The sequence below is a fragment of the Grus americana genome, chromosome 16 (assembly GCF_028858705.1).
Source record: "Grus americana isolate bGruAme1 chromosome 16, bGruAme1.mat, whole genome shotgun sequence".
NCBI classification, from domain to species: domain Eukaryota; kingdom Metazoa; phylum Chordata; class Aves; order Gruiformes; family Gruidae; genus Grus; species Grus americana.
In genome coordinates, this window is record NC_072867.1 from 9,263,321 (window position 1) to 9,288,535 (window position 25,215).

At 38.1% G+C, this 25,215-nt stretch overlaps 1 protein-coding gene across 4 annotated transcripts in view; it reads right to left on the minus strand.

Annotated features, from left to right (window-relative positions):
* Positions 1-24,813, minus strand: part of CHFR (checkpoint with forkhead and ring finger domains) — a 28,872-nt gene extending 4,059 nt beyond the window's left edge. The window contains exons 1-17 of one of the 4 annotated variants that reach the window (XM_054844514.1): positions 24,790-24,813; positions 23,997-24,144; positions 21,808-21,907; positions 14,586-14,695; positions 12,123-12,182; positions 11,757-11,969; positions 10,558-10,773; positions 9,818-9,974; positions 9,419-9,573; positions 8,674-8,836; positions 7,630-7,772; positions 7,106-7,225; positions 6,715-6,798; positions 5,929-5,999; positions 4,880-4,967; positions 4,595-4,702; positions 3,486-3,558 (exon numbers count right to left, since the gene is read on the minus strand). In XM_054844514.1, coding sequence (XP_054700489.1) covers positions 3,486-3,558; positions 4,595-4,702; positions 4,880-4,967; positions 5,929-5,999; positions 6,715-6,798; positions 7,106-7,225; positions 7,630-7,772; positions 8,674-8,836; positions 9,419-9,573; positions 9,818-9,974; positions 10,558-10,773; positions 11,757-11,969; positions 12,123-12,182; positions 14,586-14,695; positions 21,808-21,907; positions 23,997-24,132 — 1,997 coding nt within the window. In that variant the 5' untranslated portion in view covers positions 24,133-24,144; positions 24,790-24,813. Of the gene's footprint in view, positions 1-3,485; positions 3,559-4,594; positions 4,703-4,879; positions 4,968-5,928; positions 6,000-6,714; positions 6,799-7,105; positions 7,226-7,629; positions 7,773-8,673; positions 8,837-9,418; positions 9,574-9,817; positions 9,975-10,557; positions 10,774-11,756; positions 11,970-12,122; positions 12,183-14,585; positions 14,696-21,807; positions 21,908-23,996; positions 24,345-24,670; positions 24,769-24,789 lie in introns of those variants that run through there. The other 3 variants (XM_054844511.1, XM_054844512.1, XR_008579534.1) reach the window with 3 other exon arrangements.
* Positions 24,814-25,215: the final 402 nt, after the last annotated feature.

Consider the following 25,215-nt stretch of genomic DNA (forward strand, 5'->3'; position numbering starts at 1 on the left):
TTATGCAACAGAAAACCTGTTATTAAAACCATTGCTCTATACTTCTGCATACTTCAAACCCAGAAGGCAATTTAAACAGGAACCAGCGAATTAATTTTGCCCTGTGAGACATTAGTAATTTTTAGGAGACAGCATTACACAAGTTACTAGGAACTAGAATTAACCAGGCTAATAATACATTTCAACATAAACAAGTTCTTTCACTGGCTTATAATCTTCTTCTGAAAAGTTTTTCTCATTCTGTATTATTTAGGTTTTATGAGAATGGCAAGCCCATCTTCCTGAATTAAATAGATAACACGATTTTGTACGAGACACTTCTTTCCAATTCTAAAAACTTCTCACTAGTCATTCTTTGTTTTTCTCTTACTTGGGTTATGCATCCCCTGATACATAACTGAAACAGGAGTTGGGGTGTTGAGTGTCTATATACATATATACGTGGAAGAGATGATGCAAAGAGACCATGAATTTTCTCCCTCTTGCTGAATTAGATCAAAGATTAGAAAGAAACCTTGCTTACATAACCAAACTACTTAGCAAAACAGTTTGGCTCAATTAAAAAAAACCCCATCAACCAAACAACATAACTGCATATCTAGAAGTGGTATGACAGGATTGTTTGCTTTTATGGATTTTAGGAACTAAAAGCAGCAGCCAGTACCAGTAAAGTTCTAGGAACAGCTAATGCTTTAAAGAGGAAAGGGAAAAAAGGAAGGGAAAAAAGGAAGGGAAAAAAGGAAGGGAAAAAAGGAAGGGAAAAAAGGAAGGGAAAAAAGGAAGGGAAAAAAGGAAGGGAAAAAAGGAAGGGAAAAAAGGAAGGGAAAAAAGGAAGGGAAAAAAGGAAGGGAAAAAAGGAAGGGAAAAAAGGAAGGGAAAAAAGGAAGGGAAAAAAGGAAGGGAAAAAAGGAAGGGAAAAAAGGAAGGGAAAAAAGGAAGGGAAAAAAGGAAGGGAAAAAAGGAAGGGAAAAAAGGAAGGGAAAAAAGGAAGGGAAAAAAGGAAGGGAAAAAAGGAAGGGAAAAAAGGAAGGGAAAAAAGGAAGGGAAAAAAGGAAGGGAAAAAAGGAAGGGAAAAAAGGAAGGGAAAAAAGGAAGGGAAAAAAGGAAGGGAAAAAAGGAAGGGAAAAAAGGAAGGGAAAAAAGGAAGGGAAAAAAGGAAGGGAAAAAAGGAAGGGAAAAAAGGAAGGGAAAAAAGGAAGGGAAAAAAGGAAGGGAAAAAAGGAAGGGAAAAAAGGAAGGGAAAAAAGGAAGGGAAAAAAGGAAGGGAAAAAAGGAAGGGAAAAAAGGAAGGGAAAAAAGGAAGGGAAAAAAGGAAGGGAAAAAAGGAAGGGAAAAAAGGAAGGGAAAAAAGGAAGGGAAAAAAGGAAGGGAAAAAAGGAAGGGAAAAAAGGAAGGGAAAAAAGGAAGGGAAAAAAGGAAGGGAAAAAAGGAAGGGAAAAAAGGAAGGGAAAAAAGGAAGGGAAAAAAGGAAGGGAAAAAAGGAAGGGAAAAAAGGAAGGGAAAAAAGGAAGGGAAAAAAGGAAGGGAAAAAAGGAAGGGAAAAAAGAAGGGAAAAAAGAAGGGAAAAAAGAAGGGAAAAAAGAAGGGAAAAAAGAAGGGAAAAAAGAAGGGAAAAAAGAAGGGAAAAAAGAAGGGAAAAAAAGAAGGGAAAAAAAGAAGGGAAAAAAAGAAGGGAAAAAAGAAGGGAAAAAAAGAAGGGAAAAAAAGAAGGGAAAAAAAGAAGGGAAAAAAAGAAGGGAAAAAAAGAAGGGAAAAAAAAGAAGGGAAAAAAAAGAAGGGAAAAAAAGAAGGGAAAAAAAGAAGGGAAAAAAAAGAAGGGAAAAAATGAAGGGACAAAATGAAGGGAAAAAAAGAAGGGAAAAAAAGAAGGGAAAAAAAAAGAAGGTAAAAAAAAGAAGGGAAAAAAAGAAGGGAAAAAAAGAAGGGAAAAAAAGAAGGGAAAAAAAGAAGGGAAAAAAAGAAGGGAAAAAAAGAAGGGAAAAAAAGAAGGGAAAAAAGGAAGGGAAAAAAGGAAGGGAAAAAAGGAAGGGAAAAAAAGAAGGGAAAAAAAGAAGGGAAAAAAAGAAGGGAAAAAAAGAAGGGAAAAAAAGAAGGGAAAAAAAGAAGGGAAAAAAAGAAGGGAAAAAAAGAAGGGAAAAAAAAAAAAGGAACTCCCCCACCACAATATGAACAAAGATGACTGGTGAGTGCTTTGATATTGAATTAACTCTCTATCATTTCAAAACAAAAATCTCCTCTGGGAAAATAAACAGTCCTGTAACGTGAAGTTACAGATAGCAGTGGTGCTTTGAATTATGTCTGCAACTTAAATCTCAAATTATTTTTGAAAGTTATTTGGTAAAGCCCACTGAATTTGTAGGAGACTGGGGATGAATATTTTACAAGTCTTTCTTATGATCTGCTTGCATGAGCTGTATAGACTGGTTATTTTCAACCCATAGTACCTGAAATATTAAAGGAATTCTGCTAAGTGTCTATGTTCATTGCAGCATTAGAAAGACACTTCAGAATCTACTGTTCGTTAAAGCAATTTCTCAATAAGGGGTAACAGCTCCTCTATCTTAAATTGCACTGAGAATTTAGAGAATTATTCATAAAGCAAGGAGGATTTTTCTACCCTCCCTGGAACCAGTTAGCTCTTAGGTAGGTAATTTTTGTTTTGTTTTACAAGTCTTTAATATTTGTCTTACCACATATGCCTCTTTTTGTAAGAATGAAATTGCATTAGTTATCAGTGGCCTTGATTTTTTTTTTTTTTTTAAATCAAGGACCTTGATTTATTTTGGATGGACGCTTCTCATGAATGACCAGATACCAGAAGGCAATGCCCCCTAGATGTATTAAAACACTTGAGAAGTAGAGGGTTAATCTCTTTTCAGGCTCAGTATTTCATTTTCACCATATGCCCCATTGCTTGGGTCAGAGGTGTAAGACCTAGAAATTCCTCCAAAACCAGGAGCTGCTAAGCCACACCAGGTTCCTAATCTTACGTGTCCCAAACTTCTCTTGTTTCTCTTACTGCAAAGTATTCCCACCAATTTATCCTTTCAAAGTATGTTCCACTTCACTACAAGAGTCTCTCTTACAGTTTCAAATGGAAATCACACAGGACTAATTATTGTATGTACAGTGCTTTTAAAAAGCACCCAGATGTGAGCAAATGAGAAGCTGCTTCAGTGGGAGAATAATAGGAATGAAGGGGGAGTTGTGGGTGGAAAACAAGACTCAAGAAGTGTCAGCAACGGCTTACGTCAACTTAAAAGTGCTAGTGGCACCCTTCTGACATGCACGAAGGGCTCATTTCAAAGTTGCGTTAAAAACAAAAACAACAACCCCCCACCACCACCCCAAAGATCACCCAATTTTGCTTATGCTGCAACGGCGTTAGTCATGCAATTTCTGGCACTTCAAAGGTTGGGTTTTTGGGTTTGTTTTTTAATAAAAGAAACAAAAAATAAACCCACTTTCTAAATTGTGTAACTTACATGGCATGATGTGCTTTCACCTGAGTTCGACAGTTGCGCCCCCAGTAGCAATCAGGACGTGATGTGACAGTCACTACGAAAAGAGCAAATGAAATGCTGCATTTATTACAGAAGTCATTAAATAAGGTGATGTGGATTGTTAAGCCACTGCTAATGGTGGTTACTCATCAGAGCAGACTTTGTATGACACAATTGGCAAGAAATGACTGTAAACTATACTGGTTCACCTTTCTAGAAACAAAGCAAACACTTAGTGAAGGACAAAAAATTCATTCTGAATATTAGGCTCACTCAGACTTATGACGAAAGGATTTGGTTCTCAGTGCTGTCAACTGAAATTTTACCATTTAGTTTAATAGAGATGGACTTTAGAGTTTAAGACACTATCTAGTGTCTAGATACATTTCCATACAAAAGAAAAATTTATTAATTTGGGTAGAGCTAGTTGTTTTCCCCCCACTTTTACACACATTATAACTCAGCTGTCCAGCAGGCCATTACACTAAACGAAAAGCAACACTAAGGAGAAACAGGGTAGACTGACTGTCTCTCCTTATGCCCAGCAGCAGAAGCAGGGTTCTCAACAGTTAAAGACAGGGAAGTTGTTGCTAACAACAGGAACTGGATGGACAAAAGTAACATTTAAAAGTAGAATATTGGAAGAGCTTCTGTTTCCAACAGATTTAAGATTGAAAGAGGCACAGTTGCTTGCATGCTATTTTATACTAAAGCTGTAAATGCAAACAGATTTAGAATTGATTTATGAAAACATTCTTGTTCCTAGTTGAGAGCTAGTAAAATGTGAAATTGTTCAGGAGGTGCATCCTTTTATGTATTTAAATGGGAAAATAAATTACAGCAACTAGTTCCTGTTGACTATATTCTGGATTTTACTGAATTCCCCTTTTCACTATGCAGATATATTTATTCCACAGATAAGAAATCATACTGAAAGAAAAGATTCCATTAGGGAGTCTAACAATAACTACATGCAAACTTAACAGCTGACAAGTAAAGCAATCAGCATACTGAAAAAAAAGATAGAAGGATAAAACTGACTTTAACTCTTTAAATGACTTTTCCCTTTTACCGTGCAAAGCTATCCCCACCTGGCAATTCAGCAACAGGAATATTCTGCCTGTACTGGTAGGCAAGTTCTCGAAAGCTGCGAAGGCCACAACAGTAGCAAAGCACTGTGTTCCCAGTAATTCTGTAATCTGGGAAGAAAAGCAGTTTGTACATGATGTCACAGTGTAAGGCTTGAGAAATCAGATTTAACAAAAATGCCATGATGGCACTAGTTACGCACACAGAACTTCAAACCTCTTGATAAAATTACTGAGTTATATATACACAAAAAGCTACATATGGACAAACATGAACATAGCACCTACCTGACAACATAAAAACTCCTCTTTGAAGAGCTAAGAGACTTTCGTTTAACATATTTTTCCATGTCAAACCCCTGGATGCCAGGTAATCCTGAAAAGATCAATTTAAGTGTTTGGTCTATAAAAATCTCCAACATTAAAGAGTGACCAAGCCATTCACCCTCAAATATTTCCAAATCTAGATCTACCTAGGTTTTCAAAATGGGCTGATGCTGATAAGTAAAAATTAAATCTCTCTAACTTAATTAGCATGATACTTTTAGATCACCAATAAAACCTTCCACTCAGTATCTTTTTTTCCCCTGAAGACCCCCACTTTTGCCAAAAGAATGCAAATAGATTCATTTCAGTCACACTCTCATTATCGATTTAGATAACCCTGTTATGGTATGGGCAAAATATTTTCCATGCAACCTAGCGTGAAATTTAACTTGTCTGGGAACAGCTGTTTAACAAGCCTTGTTTTCCTGGTATATTTGTAGTGAATTATTTTTCCTTTAATTAATATTTTCAATGTTACACTCTAGATTGTAGAGCCTGGCTTCCCTAACAAACACTTCGTAGAAGTAAAACTCTTATGATTTAACCACCAAACAGATCTGAATTCTACAGTGTGTCTATCAGTCATTTGCACTCAAATTCAGAAGTTATGTCTAGAATTTTGGCCTTCTCAGCACCTGGCAGACATACTTAATTTCTCCAACATGTATCAGGATTGCAGGAAAGTGATTTTTTTTTGTTGTTAATTTGGGTGGTACAGGAAGAGCTGATGCAAAATGGAATGCATCTCTAGAATACGATGCCACACAGAGACTGAAAGAGTCAAATTATCACCCCAAAATACTTCCAATCTAGACACAGTGACTGTAAGTTTGGTCCAGCTGAACATTCGGGGCTCATTAGATTTGCCTTTTAGAATCAGGTGCTGCAAGTGACACAATGCTGCCAACCGTAACTGTTAGGCAGTACATCACTATCATTTGATGAGTGAGTACATCTTAAACTTTGTACATTTATCATTATGCATCATGTATAGTGATTTTTAAACATACCTTTAGGATATCTGACTCGTAGTGGTTGTTATTTAGGACTCCATCTAAACACTTATCACCAAGGTTTATTTCTAATCAGAAGAAGAAGAAGAAAAGTTACTATTTCTTCCCCCAACCCCATGGCCCTCACACATTTTGTGGAGGTTTTTCTGTTTCCTGAAATAACGTGCACAGACTTGTGTGAGCACCAACTAAATGACTGCATTCAACGTATGCTAAAGCATGTGATATATAACTTCCAGTGGCAATCAAAGGCAAGACATCGAGATTTTACAATTTGACCTTTAGTCCACAAACACTACTACTGATCTGCACAAATTAACAGTGCTATTAAAGCATATTCCATTAGCTTCAAACTGCAGCCAAGTAATTTCAACTGTTCTAATTTATTTTTTAAAAATGTCTAAAACCTTGAGTTTCAGAAGTTGGCATGTTTGAGGGTAAGGTTCTTTTCTAACCAGTTAACATCAGATGTTCAGTGTATGATTCTCTTACTAGGCTGAAATACACAATAATTATTTTTATACAGGAAAGCTCTGTGCTCAACAAGTGTAGTTTTCAAGCCCAATATGGTATGAAGATGAGACGTTAAATCCTCTCAAAGTTAAGACACATACCACTCAAGAATTTTTTATGTTTATGATGTAAGGACACAGCCTTTGTTTCCTTTTGCATGATTGTGCTACAAACTAATCTATTATATTTCTTAAATTACCTAAAGTTCAAGACAGACAGATATTATTGCAAAGTGAGCAGGCTCATAAGAAACAGATTATTCCACAATACCACAGAATGGTGCCAAACAGCCAAAACATGCCATCCGAGTGCAGCCCCAGTATAAGTGACAGAAGGGTTGCAGACAAACTGTACCTGCAAAATAAGAAAAACCCTGTAAGGACCTGCGCACAACAAAACTCAAGAGTTATTGTTCTTATAAATCAATAGCAATAGAGCCCTGATATACTTAGTTTAAAAAAGTACAACTTTCTCATTTCAAATACATTCTACAGAGGAATAATAAATTTTATAAAGAAAGATTCTTTTGTGCTGTCACTACAAAAGTCCAGATAAAGAATATTCAAATAAAGAACACTCTTCAAAGTAAACTTAATTTAATTAAAAATAAGGAAAGATTTAGTTCTGCAGCCAAGATTAAAAAAAAAAAAAAAATACACACATTGCTGAGGAGCAACATGAGGATTCTGTTCACGTTCTGCTCTTCGGTCAGGCATTGGTTGAAAGCAGCAGGTGCATATTACATGACTTCCTTGAGCAGGACACACATATTCCTGGACAGCTACATGAGTTAAAAACAGAAAAAAAGGATAGACTGAACAATGTAAACAATTGCAATCAGGACTAGGAATATTAGCAACATAAAAATCTGAAAGTAACAAGCAAGCAATATCATTTTTACAAAGATTCTATAAAAGAGCAGAAAAATGGCATTCAGACTTCTACACTATACAGGTGTGTAAAATATTTCAATATGTAGAACAGTTTAAGAACTGTCAACCATCAGCAATCTATTTTGGACAACCACAGAAAAACCACAGTTAAATCTCATGGTATTTGCAAAGATACTTATGTGAGGTGGTGTTACTCTCGCAGTACTACAAGCATGAGTTTACTTAGTTCATAATGGTGTATAAGCTGTAGTATTTTAGAATCACACCACTGAGAACACTTCATGACACTGACCTGCAGGGAAGTTGGCTGACGTAGATGGCGCATCTCCCAGTGCTTGCATTCCTCCTGCTTCTGTCTCTTGGCCTGTGCCAGGCAGAGTTGGAACAGAGTGTCTTCGGTACCCTGGGCACTGTCTGCATACTATATATGGTTGACTGAAAGAATAAAATAAGGTCATAGGAAATCACACCAAACAAATGCAAATATAACTCATATCCCTATGCTAGACAGGGTTGGTCATACTTTCAAAGTTTAAATTTGGAATTTCTTCTTCCAGTAACATATGGAAGTTTACATAACTGAGTACCTCACAGCTGTGAAGACTGCTGTAGTTGTAACAGATAAAAACTTTGCATTTTATAGTATTCCCCAAGTAGTTTTAAAAAAAAAAAAACCAAACAACACCAAAACAAAAAACAATGTGACTGGAAGCAAGATGAACAAGCAAGCTGGAATAATTATCTACCAGAAGAGTTCTTCTGATCCCCTCTAGACATACAGCAAAAAATGGTTTTTGTTGGAAGTAAAAAGGAAGTATTTTGGTGCCTGGGAATCCCTAGGTTAAGCATCAGCTGCTTCAGTACCATACACCTGGTGAAAGCCACATTCCAGACACATAAGAAAGTACAATCATTGCAGCTGCACTCATAGGGTCATCGACTGCTTTATCTCCTGACAAGATCTTAGCCAGAAACCTGTTTTCTCTAAAGTAACAGCCCATTTGTAAATGGAAAAGGTAATTTCATGTATCTCGCATGAAGCTTTTGCACAATTCAGGATAGAAATGTTGGTCATTAACTGAATCTTGCTGGACTCCTAGGAAGTTCTGATTTTAATTATTTTTTATTGACTGCTCAAGGTTCAGTAGGATGGCCAGTAGAATTACCAAGATAATTACTAGTAAGAATGAACTTGCTTGAAAACAAAAATAAGATTAATTCTGGGAATGATCATGGAAACACTACCAGAAATAACAGTATTGCGAAACTAGCTCAGTTTGTGGGTTTGTGCATTCAAACATAAGTGAATCTAATTCAGCACACAACGTAAACATACCTGATATCTGAAGATTCACTATCTACATCTGACAACTCCAACAAATCTTCAGAACTTCCTTCCTCGTCTGAAAAAGATCTCCGCACCTTGGGTTGCAACATGTCTTGAGTAATTTTGTTTCTAGCATCCATGCTCCGTACATCATCTTCGTTACGACATTTATCTGGCATGAGAACCAAATTCAAATTTCCAGAGAAAAGAATAGCTCACATCCCTTATCCCCAACCTATTTTATTAACATAGTTACAATTATTGTATTTTCGTTTCCATAAAACTTATTTTTGGATAACAGAGATCTAGAAGATACTAGTTAAATTCCCTTCTCTGTTAATGGTAGTGTAGTATCAGGCAACTTAAGTTTTGTTTTCAAGAGGCCAAGATCACGGTTAATTAAATCCATACTCAAGTATATTTTACAGAAGTACCTGAGTTTAGGTGGCCTAATCAGTGTCGCCTATTTGATAAAACTGATATTCTTTTCATTATTAATTTGTAAAATAAAATTAAGAATTCTTAGCATAGTTATAGTATTAAATCACCTTCAGTTGTCACCCAGTATTTCAAATATTACAATAGGTTATTATGTCATATTAAATGCACTTGTTTTCTTACAGCCACGTCAGAGAAAACAGCAGAGTAATAAAACATATGTAGAAATTTAATAGACAACAGTCTGCGCACACATCAGTTACGCAGGCAATGTGTGAAGTACGTCAGATTCTGTTACACACACTGTTCAACTTGCCTGGATGCTGAATCAGATAAGCTTCAACCAAGTTGTTCAATATGTGATTTTTACAAATACGTTCTACTGGACAACGACAAGTTGGACATAGAGAAGATCTTTCCATCCATCCTGAGTAGCAGGCAGCACAAAAAGTATGCATACAAGGCTGCAAGCTGGAAAACACAAACATGAAAACAATGAAAGAAATGGAGTCAAACCACAAATCTTTCATTTTTCAGATACATTCATAACACTCAAAAACCTGTTTAGCATTGATTTGACTATATAGATTGGGTGGGGGGGAAGGAACTCAGAAGGGCTTGTGAAAACCCTAAATATCCTGGCCTCCTCAAGCAGTTGTCACTGAGCTTCATGTATTATTACCACATGATTACAGTTTTTGTCAATCATACATACCTTACACAGTCATGCAGCAGTTCTTGGCAGATAATGCAAGTTAATGTTTCTTCCATCTTATCCGGTTTCACATTTGATGTTCTTGCATCTTCAGAGCCAATTTTAATTATACATTCACTTGGAGCTGCTGGTGGAAGATTTGGACAAGCACCTTCATCTACAAAGACAGAAGATTGCATAGTATGTAGTTTTTGAAGGGGTTTTTTTTAAATAGTTAAAAAAAAAGGACCCGAAAGATAGACACTGATTCACTGTTCACTGGCAATGGTCCCACTAAAGGTTCTTCCTTTACACATAACAGCTTCTGAAGATATTATTTTCACTGAACCAGAAATCAAGCCAGTAAGAAGCAAGAAACAAATTGAATAAGGACTGATAACAGCTGACCTTACTCAATTTGGGGGCAAGGGGAGGAATGAGGGGCAAGTTTTGCTTTTCTTATTTAACAGAATACTACACCGTAAAATAACATTGTGAGGAGGAAAAAAATTACCTATGCCCTACTAACATAACCTTTCAAGACCTTCTAGGATTTATATGTGTGCATTTTGAATTTATTTCATATTTATAAAGAAAAATAAGCACAGATCCTTATGTTTCTGTTAATCTCACTGGGCTTCTATGAAAAACAGACATAGCTTTCAGTTTCTAATTAAGTTTTTAAAAATAATTTTCAACTATAAACAAAACAATAAATAAAAGAGTGCAGGGTAGGTTGTGCAATGCTGTAGTATACTAGCCTCCTTTTAGTCTCTTCTTAGCAGGTTCCAAACCTTCCTCCTCCTCCATTCTTTGAGAATCTGATTCTGCTTTTTCTTTGTCAGTGATTTCTGAAGTGATTGCAGAAATTTCAGTACTCATATCCGGCTTTTCCTGTTCATCATGCAGTGCTCTTACACACACAGATTCTAAGACGGGGAAAGCAGGCACAGGAGTGAAAACTGGGGATTGTGATCCTACAGAATAAAAACAGAAACATGAACAAAGCTTCATACAGATATGGGACATGTGAAAACAAAGGTACTGAAACACTGATGATGCACACACATCAACCCAAACATCTGAATAAGAAAAAGTGGAGCAAAAAAGCAATGTCTGCATAACTACACTAAATGTATTCTGAGCCAATCTGACTAACTGGAAGACCTGGGGGGAAAACAAGCTATTAGTTCTGTAACCCTACCCAAAATCCCCATTCCTCTTTAAATTGTAGAGTATTTATTCATAAGACTATTATCCACACCAGGTCTTCCTGACAAAGATGCCAGGCAGAGGATTTACACAATATTGATCATACATAACAGGTCAGGATCACAGTGAAGGGCAAAGCTTTGTTTTCATAGGAGCATGTTTAAAAAGTCTCAATGAACTGTAGACAAATGCTGTCTTCTAGATAGCCGTTCTTCCTGCAGTTCTATTTTAGGAGTTACACAGCATTGTGGTATTACACTCGCCAACATAATGCAAGATACTACACTAGGGATCTATGTGGTATATTTTGGCCTTAGAGCTCTAAACAAGGGAAAGGGGAGTGGTGACTGGCAGCAGTAACAGTGACAGAGTAGTTTCTCGGAGTGACTGCATGAGCATGAGCATTCATATCTACTTACTTTGTTATATGAACCACAAAGATTTGCTAAGTTTTCACCAGCACTCCACTACAAAAACCATACTCTAAAGATAGAACAGTTTGGGATTTATGTGCATTTTCTGGCCCTCTGAGCGTAAGAAATTTGCACAATTGCCTTACTCATCCACCAGGATTTACCCTGCCTACTCATACAGTAAAACCGCATATATCGACCTGGTATTTTCACTAGAACTTTACAAAGCAAATGCTAAAGACCCAGATAGGGGTAAGAGATTAATCTGTTAAAATTCAGAACTGGAGTAACAGTTGACGGGATGTCAAACTTCAAATACTTGACACAATTCTTACCAGATGTAGAAGGATTATCCCGCTGAACAGATGCAGACTCAATAAGAGAGGTAGAAGAAGCATTAAAGAGGTTAGATGTAGAAGTAGATGGCTGTGGTTCCTCATAGCAAGACTGAGTAGCTGACGGTGATGAGGTAATTTGGGTCTCATCATTACTTCTTCCTGTACTTGAGGTATCTTTGGTCACATGGCATTGGTTTTCTACATTAACTTCTACATATGGAAGGGGGGGAAGGAAAGAGAAAGATCTGTGTGACAGTCACCACATTGGGGCTTCAAAATTCCAAGAAATCAAACTCTCTCAAGAGGGTTGCATTAGTCATTGGAGCTTAGCTCCTTTTCATGGATCTTGAATTACTTCCTTACCTACTGGTTCTTGAGTTGCATCATGTTTTGTGTTTAAGGACTCATAAAGATAAGCAACATCTGAAAGAGAAAAAAAAAACAGAATATTTAAACAAAAATGAACTAACCTTAATCTCACATAAACAAAAAATTCACAAGTGGCTGCTTCCCCAAAGTGTCTGACAATGGAAGAGGCAAATTAGGGGTCAACTCCATAGCGCAATGTTAATACTCCTACTTAGAAGGCAATTAGAAACAGCACAGCAAGATCTTTTCTTCTCAGGAAACCAGTCAGAGCAGCTTTCGTGTGATGTTTAACTTGTGCCAGCCATGGAACCAGAGGCTTAATCATTTTTTAAACCTAAAATCTGCTCTGTGTCAGAACAAACTGTATTTTTACTGATGCTTGAATGAAAGTTCTTTAAAGCAGCTTATTATTTCTAAGCTCGCTTCTCAACTTCTTCAGTTTTATTCCATTGCTTTGTGAGATACATAAACTCTCAAAAATATAGATTAAGACATGCCATAAGTTTCATCCAGAAACTAATTCAGTATCTATTAATAAAACCAATGGATAATAGCCCTTTCTTGTCCATCTTACTTCAACCTAATACAGTTCCAAAGATTCTCCTAACTTGCTAATTGTTTTCCTCTCCAGCCACCTAGAAGCAAATAAGACTCTCTTAGTTCATGGCAACCCATTTTCTGATCAAAAGTTAAAGTATTGTCTCCTTCAGAACTATGCAGAATGACCAAACAGGCATGGCAAATCTAAATTCTCTATCTCTAAACATGGAGAAGCTGAAAAAGCAAAACTCGGGGCTTGGTAGTCCAAATACTTGTTAATTCAAACAGAAATCAGTGATTCAGTTCATTACAAAGTGCCCGGAAAATTCGCATAGGTGAGTTCTTCCAAGTAGCATCAACTGCAACAGTGACATCTTAGAAAGGATTTGTGAGATAAATAAGCCATACAGACAGACAAATATAGTATATCACTGCTTCTTGTAACATTTATATCAAACAGCATAAATCTGTCTGATATGTCTGTACATAAATTAACAGCAACTTCATAAAGGAAGTATTTCAGTAGTATGTATGTATCTAGGATATTTTAGATTAACAGTTCATATGTCTATTACTGTATGAAAATTGTAAATACAGTCTTGTGTTTTACATCAAATATCATGCTGTAAATGTATGTAATACTATACCCTTCCATCTCCCAGTACATCCAATTATCTTCACAATAATAGGGGAGCTTATGACCAAACAAAGTCTGTCTGTTCGCCTTAAAGTTCCACTTCAGAGCTATCAAATATAGTAACGAGAATTAACATTTAAAATGCCTCTTTCATCTTTTCAGAAAGTGAGTGCTCTCTACTAAAATTTAAATATTACATACTTCACACTTAAAAGAATTGCATGTAAATGGACAGAGCAGTCGGCAGGGGTGCTTTTTTACATATGTAAAAAGAAGGGCTTGCCCTTTCTCTCTTTCCCCTCCATTTATCAAAGTTGAACCCCATCTGTTATTTCGTAATAATGAGCAACTAAATTCCTTCTGTAATTTTTTTCAGTCAGTGTTGGATTTAATGTTGTTGTATAACTGAATGAATGAAAAGGTATGAAATGAAAATTCTGCTGCCTCAATAGCTATTATTTCCTAAATAATTTATTAACATCTTTAAGACAGATGCCAACACAGATCATTCATGAAATATTTTATTAATTTTGTTCCATTGCAAAAACTGAGCTTTACACCTAAAACTTGGTCCCTGACTTCTATCCACCTAACACATGAAAGCACAGTACTTCCTGCTCAACAATAGCTTGGCTTATTTAAAAACCTTTGAGGAAGGACCGCCATTATTTATTTATTTTTAAAACCTAATTATGCTATTTCAATTGCATCATCCTGAAAAAAAAATCCTGAAAAGAATTATAGGCATGTGAGGCATGATTCTTCTTTAAGACCACACAAATGTTTTTCCAGGTTTACTAATTCTACTTTCGCTATAGTGCTTTCCCTACTTTCTGCCCCCTTTTTGCCTCTTCCCTCTTTAAAACAAAAAAAACCACAACACAAAACAACATGCTTTTGCAGCCTCTCCTTCTGGTGCCAAAAATTGCTTCAGCGTGATGTATAAAGTATCGCTAACTACCACAGCAATTTGACTTCTAAAAGAAGCATTGGACATGTGATCAGGACCTCATTATATACCATTCCATGTATTAGTTCTTCCAAAACTACTTCTAGACTTTCAATTTCAAGACTACTTTCAATTTCAGACAGTTGCTCAGACTTGTCCCTGTAAAAATTAGCACATCCATGACCTCTTCTATAGAGACTTGTTTTTAAACATTAACAAATTATTTGTCTTAAAATTGAGTAATTCTGTTCCAGTTGTATTGATATTTCTTCTCACTCATGATTAAAAAAAAATGACTAAGCATGACATTTTAAAAATATAATTTACTTACTGTTCTCTGGCTCGTTTTTTCTGTAAACAACATAGATCACATCCCCAGTCTGTAAAGGGTATGTCTGCTTCTTAACTACTTTCAGTTTATTAATCACTGTTCCATTAGTACTGTAAAGAGAAAGAAAAGATCATTTAGCATAAATATTTTCATAATTACATAGGAGAAGAAAGGTAAACCACAAGATACTTTTAATGAATAAAAACTATTGGCTCTCAAGAAAAAAGTAAGCCAGGATTAAAAAAGAGTAGTCCAGAAACTAATAAAAACTTTCTTCCAAAGACAGAAGTGCAGAGCTACTAGGGCTTGAAAGCTCATTTGCTTTCATACTGGTAAAGAAATGGTAGCTGACAAACAGATACGCAGACAAAAGATTCCTGACATTTGGCCAGTGTCTCAAAATAATTAGATGACTGTTTTTGTACAATAATCTCCACCCTTTAAGTATAAAACAGGAAAGGACAATAGGAGTTCTATTCAAAAATTTCTGGGAATCTCCTAAGACGTTCTGCGACAAAGGACCTTTTCCTGTAGTCAAGGATACCATGCAGCATTAATTTTTCTCCTATCTTCTAGGAGAAGAAGTTTGTTGCTTCAAACAGTAACAAACAAAAAATTCCAAGGTTACTTAGACTGCTTGCAACTCAAAAGCGAGAAGTTATTAAAGTGGAAAAGCAGTTATACATAATTAAAAGAGGAGCTGGAATTAATTATTTTTATATTGATAAAAACTCCAAGATGCATGGAAGAAATTAAATTGGAGAGGAGGAAAATGCAGAGCATTGCTGATTAATGGAGATATCTCCTTCACTATGGATGATGCTTTATACACAAGCTATTAGTGTTTTATAACCATGTCAAGATATTCAAGTACTGAATAATTCCAGCTCAATTGCAATAAGCCTCTCTCAGGGCTGCAGCGTTCTAGAATTTCAGACTTCTGCCATTCAAAATCTCAGCAATTAGTACCAAATATAAATGAACAGAAAATCTCTTTTTTCCCACGCAGCAGAGCAAGCTGCTGCATGAAATTACAGCAAACCTCTGCTGCCACCTCCTGGAAACCACCACTAGTGCTCAGGACACAACACGGCCTTCCTCAAGCAGGCAAGCTTCTCACTAGAAGGGAGGGATGGCTATTTAGAAATAAACACCTTCCTTTCTCATTATTTTTCTTTTAAAAAGCAACCTCGAAAAAACTCTTGTCATTTCGTAACATGAACAGAGAAACAAAACTAGAACTTCATCCTGTTGACCTTTTCAGACACAAAGTCAAAAGTATTACATTAAAAAGTCAAAAGGAAAAGCAAGCCCGTTTGATTCACTATAGCAAGTCTTGATCAAGGTATCAGTTCTTGCTCTTACCTCTGCAACTGCCTTCGCCATCTACATGGTTGACTCAACTAATCCAACATAAATATCAAGATACAAAAAAATGAAAATGCTACTTTAAACATCAACAAACAAACAAAAATCTTTGGGTCGCATTGATATTTGCTCTATTAAAGAATCTTCAAGCTTCTTCTAGAAGCAAGAAAACTATTTTAAGCTTGGCTTTTTACCTCAGGCATACAAATGTTGACCAGCCTGAAAGACAAAAGCACCAAAGAACCAGCAGAACAGAGACATCACTAAAAGAATGCCAAAGTTTAGCAGTTAAGAAGAAAAAAGAATTTTAGTCAGTCTGTTAGAAACTATATTAACTTAACATTGATGCTAGTGATAATACATTAAAAAAATTATGTTGAAGCAAAAACTGCACCTCCTTCAATTATCAAAGAAACAGTAAAGCTTACAACAATACTCAAAACCTGTCAGAGGTTCTTAAACAAAACTAGGAAACATCAAATTTGACCTCCTTTCTTTTCCAAAAGGCAAAAGAAAGCAGGCATCTCCCATCTGCTGTGTTCCAGACCTTCTTTTGCAATGAACCAGCTAAACTCAAGTAACAAGAATTGTCTTTTACTGAGGTTTACCTTCTACAGGCAATTCCTAGTCCCAATATTTCACTAAACACAGGGAAAAAGCGTCACAACAATATATTTTATGAAGTTGCTCTGTCATGACTGCCAAGTTCCAAGGTGGTTGTAAGGGACAGTAATTCAAGTGAGGTATTCTTGGGGCGGGGGGTGTGTGTGGAAATCATCACACATCTAGTAACCACTCATGGTTTGTCTCACAAGGCAAGCTGCAGAAGTAGCTACTCAAGACCTTAATTGTCAAATTGACTACAAATAGCCACATCTTTTCAGTTTTGCACCATTATACTGATTTCAGTGAGAGCTGACTAATTAATTATTTGGCACCCATGGACCCAAATGAAGTAGGAATAAACTGCTACCACTTAACACAGAAAAACATAAGCTTTTCTTAAATACATTAGCAAACTGAAGTAGTTGTATTTATATCTCAGCCAATAATCAAAGGAAAAAAATCCAACTACCCCAGATAATTTTATTAGTCTTTCATTTCCAGCTTCAGGCTTTAGCATGAGGCATTTAACAGATATGGTGACATATTGGATTAATGTTGTGGGTATTTTTTAACCAGACACAAATGATAAATTATGACATTTGTGCATTCCTCTGATGTTTCCAATTAAAGTAAGGTCCCCATGAAATAAGTAGAAAGTACAATGAGAATCTCAAATATGAAGGCCATTCATTAGGACTTAATATAAAATCAATACCAACTGGCTGTATGATTTTTGAGGTGGAGAAGAAAAACAGTACTATCAGATATAAATTGTCTGCATTGTGAAATGATGTCACAAAAGGTCCCAATGCCACTTCTCTAAAGAGTGGCAGGAAAAAAAAAATCAGGCCTTGACTCAATTCCAATGTGGCTGATGACTCTACAGTTTGAGTAATGAACAATACATTATCTTTATTTCCAAGTCCCAACTGCTGTGCAGAATTGATGTGAACAGCTACATTTTACTCAGAACAGGCTTATTTTTGAAGTAGGTGAATGACCTATGTAAGATACTTTGGTATCCTTCCAAGAAAAATGCCAGTCTGTTACTTTTTAGTAATTACTGGTGTCCATCCAGGAAAATAGTGTAGTTAATAGTTTTAATAGTTATCTGCTATTTAAATACATATTATCCTGAACATGCTGTAAACTGAAATGAGCTTTGAATTCTACTAAATTATAGGATTCCTTCTATACTATGTCAGTATCCATTCTTTTAATGTTCACAGAAATAATTTTGACTGGTAGGGTGAGGAGAATTTAGTAGCAGAAAGGACACCAGTGCCAGCTGAAGGTCAACCTCCGATTTACCCACAGGAAGGGAGTATCTGCTTGCCTGTCACATTGCCTTGTGTAAATAGTTTCCTGCTCTGAAATATCACTTACTACTTAGAATTTAAAAAAAAAAAAAAATCCTAGAAGAGAAGAAGATCTTTAAAAAAAAAAAAACCCTACCTTAGTTGCCTTTAAAATTTCTTTTTCAAAATGGAGAATCTTAAAATTGCTTTTACTTAGGGCAAGCCAACTACTGCCTCCACTGTGTTAGGTCAGCTTGTATAATTTGTTTTCTTTCAAGCAGTATAAAGCAACTAGTGCATAGTTTGGAAAATAAAGCAGAAACACCAAAAAAGGGCAAGTCTGTGAATATTTTATTGTACTATTTGCTAACTCTTGGCTTTGGTAACTTCCATACTTCTATTTACTCTATAATTTTGAGTTTTCTACACGTTTTCTTTCACCTGCAAATTTATGGTATTTCTTTCCAAAGTAGATCCAAGAACTACCAAGGATATAAAAACCTATGTTGGTTGTCTACATATATTTGATGATATTCTTTGATTTAGCTACAATACAGAAACAAAGTTCACTCAGTTCAACTGTCCCACACTAGCTGCCTCCTTCAATGCATTCCTCTTCACCAGAAAAATCTGAGCTTGACCACACCAATGTTTCCAAACTATTTTCCACTTCAGAGAAGAAAAAGCTGACATGGCAGTATTTTTCTGGGATGCTGGGCATCTGTATTGCCAACTCAAACATTCAAAATTCTTCTTTCAGTCTGCTTGATTTTTGGGGCTCATCTGATATTTGGCACAAAACCAGATTGTCTTCTGCAAGTAGTCATATCAACCTGTTTAGTCTCTTGATTCAGCAAATGGTAGCCACACTTCACATCAACTCACAGGCAAGCAGAACACATAAAGGATCTTATTCTTTTTTGTTAGATATGTATTAGTGTAACATGCATAAGCAGCTATGATAGAAAGGCTGCACCTATGGAGTACTATTACACTACCATTGTAACAAGCCCCACCTTTACATGAATATATCATACAGCAAATTAAAGTTAATTTGGCTTTGCTAGTTTTCTGCTTGCTGCACCTTCTGCCTCAGGGTGTGGGGTTGTGCAGGGAAAAAAAAAAGGCAGGAATGTTTCTGCATCATTTACAATTTCTTTAGCTTATATTATCATTACATTGGTCTAAACCAATTCTACCAACTACATGCAACTGAAACTAGAGACAGTTTCTCAAGCTTTGATTTACAGCTATGCTCTGAGACTGCCGTGATAGGCAAACATGGCCTGATTTGTTGTTTGAAACATCGTGAAATTTGGGATAACATTGGAGAATAACAATTATAAGCCATTTTCTAGACACCCTAGGTAGGCCTGGTATATTTCCCTAAAATTTAGCATTCCATTCCACAGCTTCTGGGAGCATAAGCCCTCCAGGGATCTATCCAGGGACCTATCCTAGTTATTTTCTCTAGCTACAACCTAGAAGTAGAGAGGAAATATACCCTCATCAACCTTGCGAATGCCACCAAAGCAGGGGCAGAGCTGGGCTGCCATTCAGAAGCACTTAGGCAGGCTACAGGCATGGGCTGACAGGAACATCCTAACATTGAACAAGGACAAACCCTAAGTCCTGCACCTGGGATGGAATAGCCACCTACAACAGCACAGGCTAGAGACCAACCAACAAGGGTTCTCGGTGGATCTTATGACTAAGTGTAAGATCATACACCTTGGACTTATGCCTAGGCTTAAGTCAGCAGTGAGCCCTGGCAGTGATGAAGGCCTACAGCACACTTGGCAGTATTAACAGGGGTGTAGTCAGAAACTCAAGTGAAGTGATTATTATTCGCCTTTACTTGGAACTCATTAGTCCACATCTAAAATATTACATTTAGTTTTGGGTCACCTAGTACAAGGAAAGTCTTGATAAACTCGAGCAAGTCCAGCAGATAGTCACCGACATTGCCAGAGGGCTGGAGCATAAGACCTATGAGCTAAGGGGCTAGGGGAACTGAGCTTGCTTTGCCTGGGAGAAAGCGGCTTGGTGAGCAGGGAACCTAATAGCAGCCTTCCAGTATCTATGAGGAAGTTACCAAGAAGACAGAGACAGGTTCTTTACTAAGATGACACAGGTCATAAATTGAAAGGAGGAAGATTCAGAGAGATGCAAGGAGAAGAAAAAAAAAAAAATCAATATGAGGATAATTAAGGTCTGGAATAAGGGCCCCGAGAGGCTACAGAATCTCTGTCCTTGGAGGTTTTCAAGACCTGACCAGAAAAAGCCTAAACAACCTAGTCCAGGTCTAGTGGTGGCTCGTCTGTGACAGAGTTTGAACTAAGTGACCTGCTGAGGTCTCTTCCAACCTGAATAATTCTGTGCTGTTTTACTTGAGGAAATAAAAAGAAATGCATAGCCCATATAAATATCTGGAAGTGAGTTCCTCACCCTGAAAAAGAGTCCCTTTAATATCAACATAGCTACTAATTGATTAAGAGATAGAAAATAAGCAGAAGTGCAAAAATTCTGCTGAAAGAAAAATGTCAACTGAAGCTCATACATTCTGCCAGTGCGCCCCAAAAACGTGCATGCCATTCAATTAGACAGTACAAAGGTTTTTCGGAATAATCTTGGATGGACTTATGTCCAAAGCTCAGCAGGTATTTGATACTAACCCTGAGCTATCAGAACAATACATTTAATTGCATTCTGGTATGTTTGGAACAGGGATTCAGCATGATACCCTTCAAAACCTCAAACATGAAACTGCTTCTTTATGTATGTACACCAATATATTTTTAAGTGTTGTCTTCGTCTTTGGGTAAAATGCCTTCCAGATATGGAATGGGAAGAGTTGGCAAAAAAGTATTATTTGTTTCTTTACTGACTGCAATAACCTGGCGGAAAAAGAATGTGGTTTACAGAAGCATTTTAAAATGTCACAGAGTTTTTGAAACGTAATAAACCAGAAGCTTTTGGTAATCTTAGACAAAAAATCCTGTCAAAAATGAAGCAGATGAAAATCTGAAGAGTTACAATCTCCTCTTAAGAAATATCCTTCCATACAAATTCCTATCTCAGATTTTATACAGGAAACTAGAAAGCAAACTACAATCCATTGGAAACCACCCACAACCCCTGCAGTGCTATTTGTACTCCCACAGTAGCCTTAGAACCCGACAGGAAATAGCCTCACCAGTATAGCAAGTTCACTGGCCTTCAGTATGTGAAGAAGTATGTAGTTAACTTTATATACTAAAAGTAATTCTAATAAATTAGCTTAGCTTTTTAACAGTGGTTCCAGTGAAGTATGTGCTTATACTGTCCTACATTAAGGGCTTCAGTTCTCACAGCCCTAACGTAACACAGAAGCACCCAGAAAAGAAAATAATCATTCTGGTTAAATAAAAGAAACAAAACTGAAATATCGATAGAAGTCATCTAGCAAACATCTTTTATTATTAAATTAGATTGAATAGGCTCTAATCTCTATCTGACATGTCCACCTCAATTGCCACACTACTACAGTACTTATGCTATACAGACTACAGGTATTTTGAATACCATACAGATGTATAACAAGTACAGATTTTTACTCCACATCTATGTTATGCTTTGAGATCATCACTGCAGGTATTTTCTTCCCTACACAAATGTCTGAAATGAGGCACACTCATGCTTAGAGCTTTTAAGAATGCTGGTCTCACTTTTTTCACAAGTCTAAAGAAATATGCTACAGAACTATTACATTAACAGTATTTTTCATCCAGTAGACTATGAATTCCTTTGTAGAAAAAGGAAAATATTCAGAAAGAACCAAAAAACCCCAAATCTAGATGTAAAAGCAGAAAAAGAGAGAAGGATTTACTATTGATGCCTCGAGCAATACACAAGATTTTACTTCACAGACTAAAAAGATTGTAAAAGTAGAAGTTCACAGAAGAACCAACCTTGTATCTTCCAATGACACTTGACCAGATTCTTCATCCACTATGATTTTACAGTGATCTCCAGACACCAACTTGTTGCCAGGAAAAGATAAGTCACAACCTTAAAAAGAAAGCAGATTTTCCAGTGTGCTTAAAAATACACATTACACAGACAGATCAGCATTCTACATGGCTATAAACGCACAACAAACTGACTCATGTACATCTGCAATAGTTCAAAATTTCTACTGGCGTACAGGCAGCAAGACAGTCTAGTATGGGATACATAAATACAAGTGGTGAGATAGCCCCATGTGCTGATATAAGCTTATTTCAACCATTTCAAGAGGTTTTAGTTTCCTCCCCCCCCACCCCCAATCCTAGCCCTTACAGATGGAAATCAAATCACAATTACTCTGATCTAGAGTAGTACAGAGATAACTTCACAAATATTTGAAGTGTTTAATCTAAATTCTAGAGGCATACATCACAGAGCACCCAGCTTTTTTTCCACATCATCGTAACACTATTTCATTGGATTTAACTTCTGCTTCATTCTAGTATATTGGGGGGGAAGTAGCTGATAAAAACAGCTGAGTATCACTGTTCTGTTAAAGTCCTTTTCTTTTGTTTTTAAATAGGAAATTTTCCTCATCTCTGTTGACAGTGCTATTACGTTAATAAAGCTGAAGGGAGATTAAAAATACAGGACTAAGATTTAGGGATATGTAGGAGAAGTCTAATGACAATGTTGACATGATCAAAACCTTCCTACCCATGATTCCAGGGCTCTGAGCAGATCTAGTATTTTTACTTCACTTTAACATTGAATATTCAAGGCAATGCTCAAGGTTCCCTGTGTAAGACACTAATCTCTCTCACAAATGACTCAAAGGGCTTGCTTACACAAAAGTTACAATTAACAAACATGATTCACTTCCACCTATTCACACTGTGGGTGTACTGTATCTCCGCCTGCAAAAACAATGTATCCAGAAGGAAAGTAGTAGCCACTACACGTGCCTGTGACAGTTTATCTCTGGTCTACTCCTAATATTCAAGGAACCATAAACAGCTACAGCGTTAACTGTTGACGCACAACTTCTGATGCCAGGAAGCCCACTGAAAGTGAGTAGACTAAATTTTATTCAAGAGCATGACAACGTTTTCATTCTATTCTATGGAGTTAGACTTTCACATGGGAGCAGGAAGGACAAAATACTCTAAACAAGGATTTCTAATGCTCCTGAAGATTTTTTAAGTAATACTTGTGACCCAAAGCTTGGCATTCTTGTAACCGCTCATTTTATTAATCCACTAGCAAACATTTATGGAAGCAACAGAACACACACACACACAAAAATCACCTTTTTTCTGCAAGATAACCCTCAACTATATCTCAATTTGAAGAATTTACCCACAGCTTAGATAACGGTAAGCAATCTAAATGTATATTACCAAATGTAAATAGGCAAAACATTTTTCCTACAATACATTATCTGAATTTCTCATACCACTATAGCATCTGGTGTTTGTTCAAGACTATTTACAGAATGTGACTGGTCAAATAGCTTGACCTGATGAACAGGAAACTGAAAATTAGTGCTGTCAGGGCAGAGTAAAAAAATTAAAACACTGCGATGACTGTTTTAAATAGAGTAAGCATGAGATCCTTTAAAATAAAGGCAAGCAGTAATAGCCCTGGACTCTGGGAATAAAGCTTTCAAATCCAGTCTCAGAGAAACTTTCAGTATTTGTTGGCAATCTTTATATGGCCAGAAGAATTAAGGGCTTTTATGTGGGCGTTTTCTTTTCTGAGAAGCATTTTGCATTGCAGTTGCAACTCATTTTAACCACAAGAACAAAATGAGAACATAAACAGGACTGATACACAGAAGCTCTTCTGAATCAACAATCGTTTTTTCTTATTTGTACAAACTGTCACAAACAACCTAATAGGCACATTCACTTGTAAACGTGTACACGTCACAAGCTGGTAAAAAAGAAAAGGTCAGTGTAAAACTTCCTCTTCACACAGAGCCAAGAGGTAAGTTAGGAGCAAGACACTGCCTGGCAAGCGCCTCCAACAGTTGAAAGCACGACACCCAACTAGTTTCAGTCCAACTTCTAACGATTTAAAGGCCAGTAGGGGGGATCGCTGCTATCCCCCGAACACCGCCCTACACCAGCGCAGCGTGTTCCTGTCCCACCTTTCTTCCGACCAATTGTCCATTCCCTTTTCAGCAGCAAGACGTGCGGCTCTGCCTCATCAGCACCCAGCCGGATCAGCTTCCCCCAGGGCTGCTGCTGCTGCTGGCTCTGCTCGCCTCCTTCCGAGTGCTCCATTTGGATTCACATCTGACAAAACAAACAAAGCAAACCCAAACCCCACCATCAGACAGCAGCCGGGGCGGGGGAAGAGAGCTCGCTCCAAGGGGGGGAGAGGGCTTGCTCGGGACCTGCAGCCGCGCCGGCAGCCCCCTCCCCCTCCAGGGGCCGGGCCCTGCGCGCCACCGCCCCGCAGCCCCTCATACCCCCAGGGACTCCCCCGGCCCCTGCCCTGCCCGCTTCCTTTTGTGTGGAATTAGAAAGCCCTCCCCCTAGGCCACTCGGCCCCCCGCAGCCAGCCCACCCCCTTCCCTTCGCCTCCACCCCACAGGGCCGCTCCCCGCCTGAGGGGGAGCCGGCTGGGGCGGCCGGCCTGCCTCCCTCCCTCCGCTCACTTCTCCCCAACTTTCCGCCCTCCGCCCCCAGCGGGCCCCGCTCCCCCGGCGGAGAGGGGCGGCGAGGGGAGGGAAGGGGGTGCCGCGCCCCCCACTCCCCCTGGCCGCCTCCGCCCGCCCCCTCCGGCCCGGCGCCCCCTCCCCTCGGCGCCGGCCCTTACACCCAGTCCCGCGGCCGAGGCGGCTCCTGTCAACAGACATTGCCACCATCAGCTGATCAGGGCTGGGCAGGGCCAGGCCTGCCATTGGAGGCGGTGCACGGCGGCCATAGAGAACGCACCGGGGGGAGAGGCGGACCTTCCGGCGCCCACCACCGAGCTACGCGAGCTAGAGCGTCGCGTTTTCCGGCGAAGCCGCGGCACGCCGCCGTACGTAGGGAAAAGAACGGCGATGGCGAGGCTTGGGGACCGGAGACGCCTCGGCGGACATCTTGGGTGTGGGCCAGCTTGCAAGCGGGACAAGGTGGTTGCGGGCATGTTTGTTGCGGGCGGATCGAGCGCCTCAGTGGGAGTTGTGTATGCCGACAGCCGGCTGAGCTTGTTTAATCGGTCACAGACAGTGAAAAATAATTGTAGTTTAACTCTTCGGAGTTGAAGACTTATTAGTTTGCCAACAGCGGCTAAGTAAAAACATACTTGCTGTTCCAGGGACATCCTTTAGAAAGAACGTTCGCACTGAGGCAGGATCAGTGCCCATTGATGGGGGT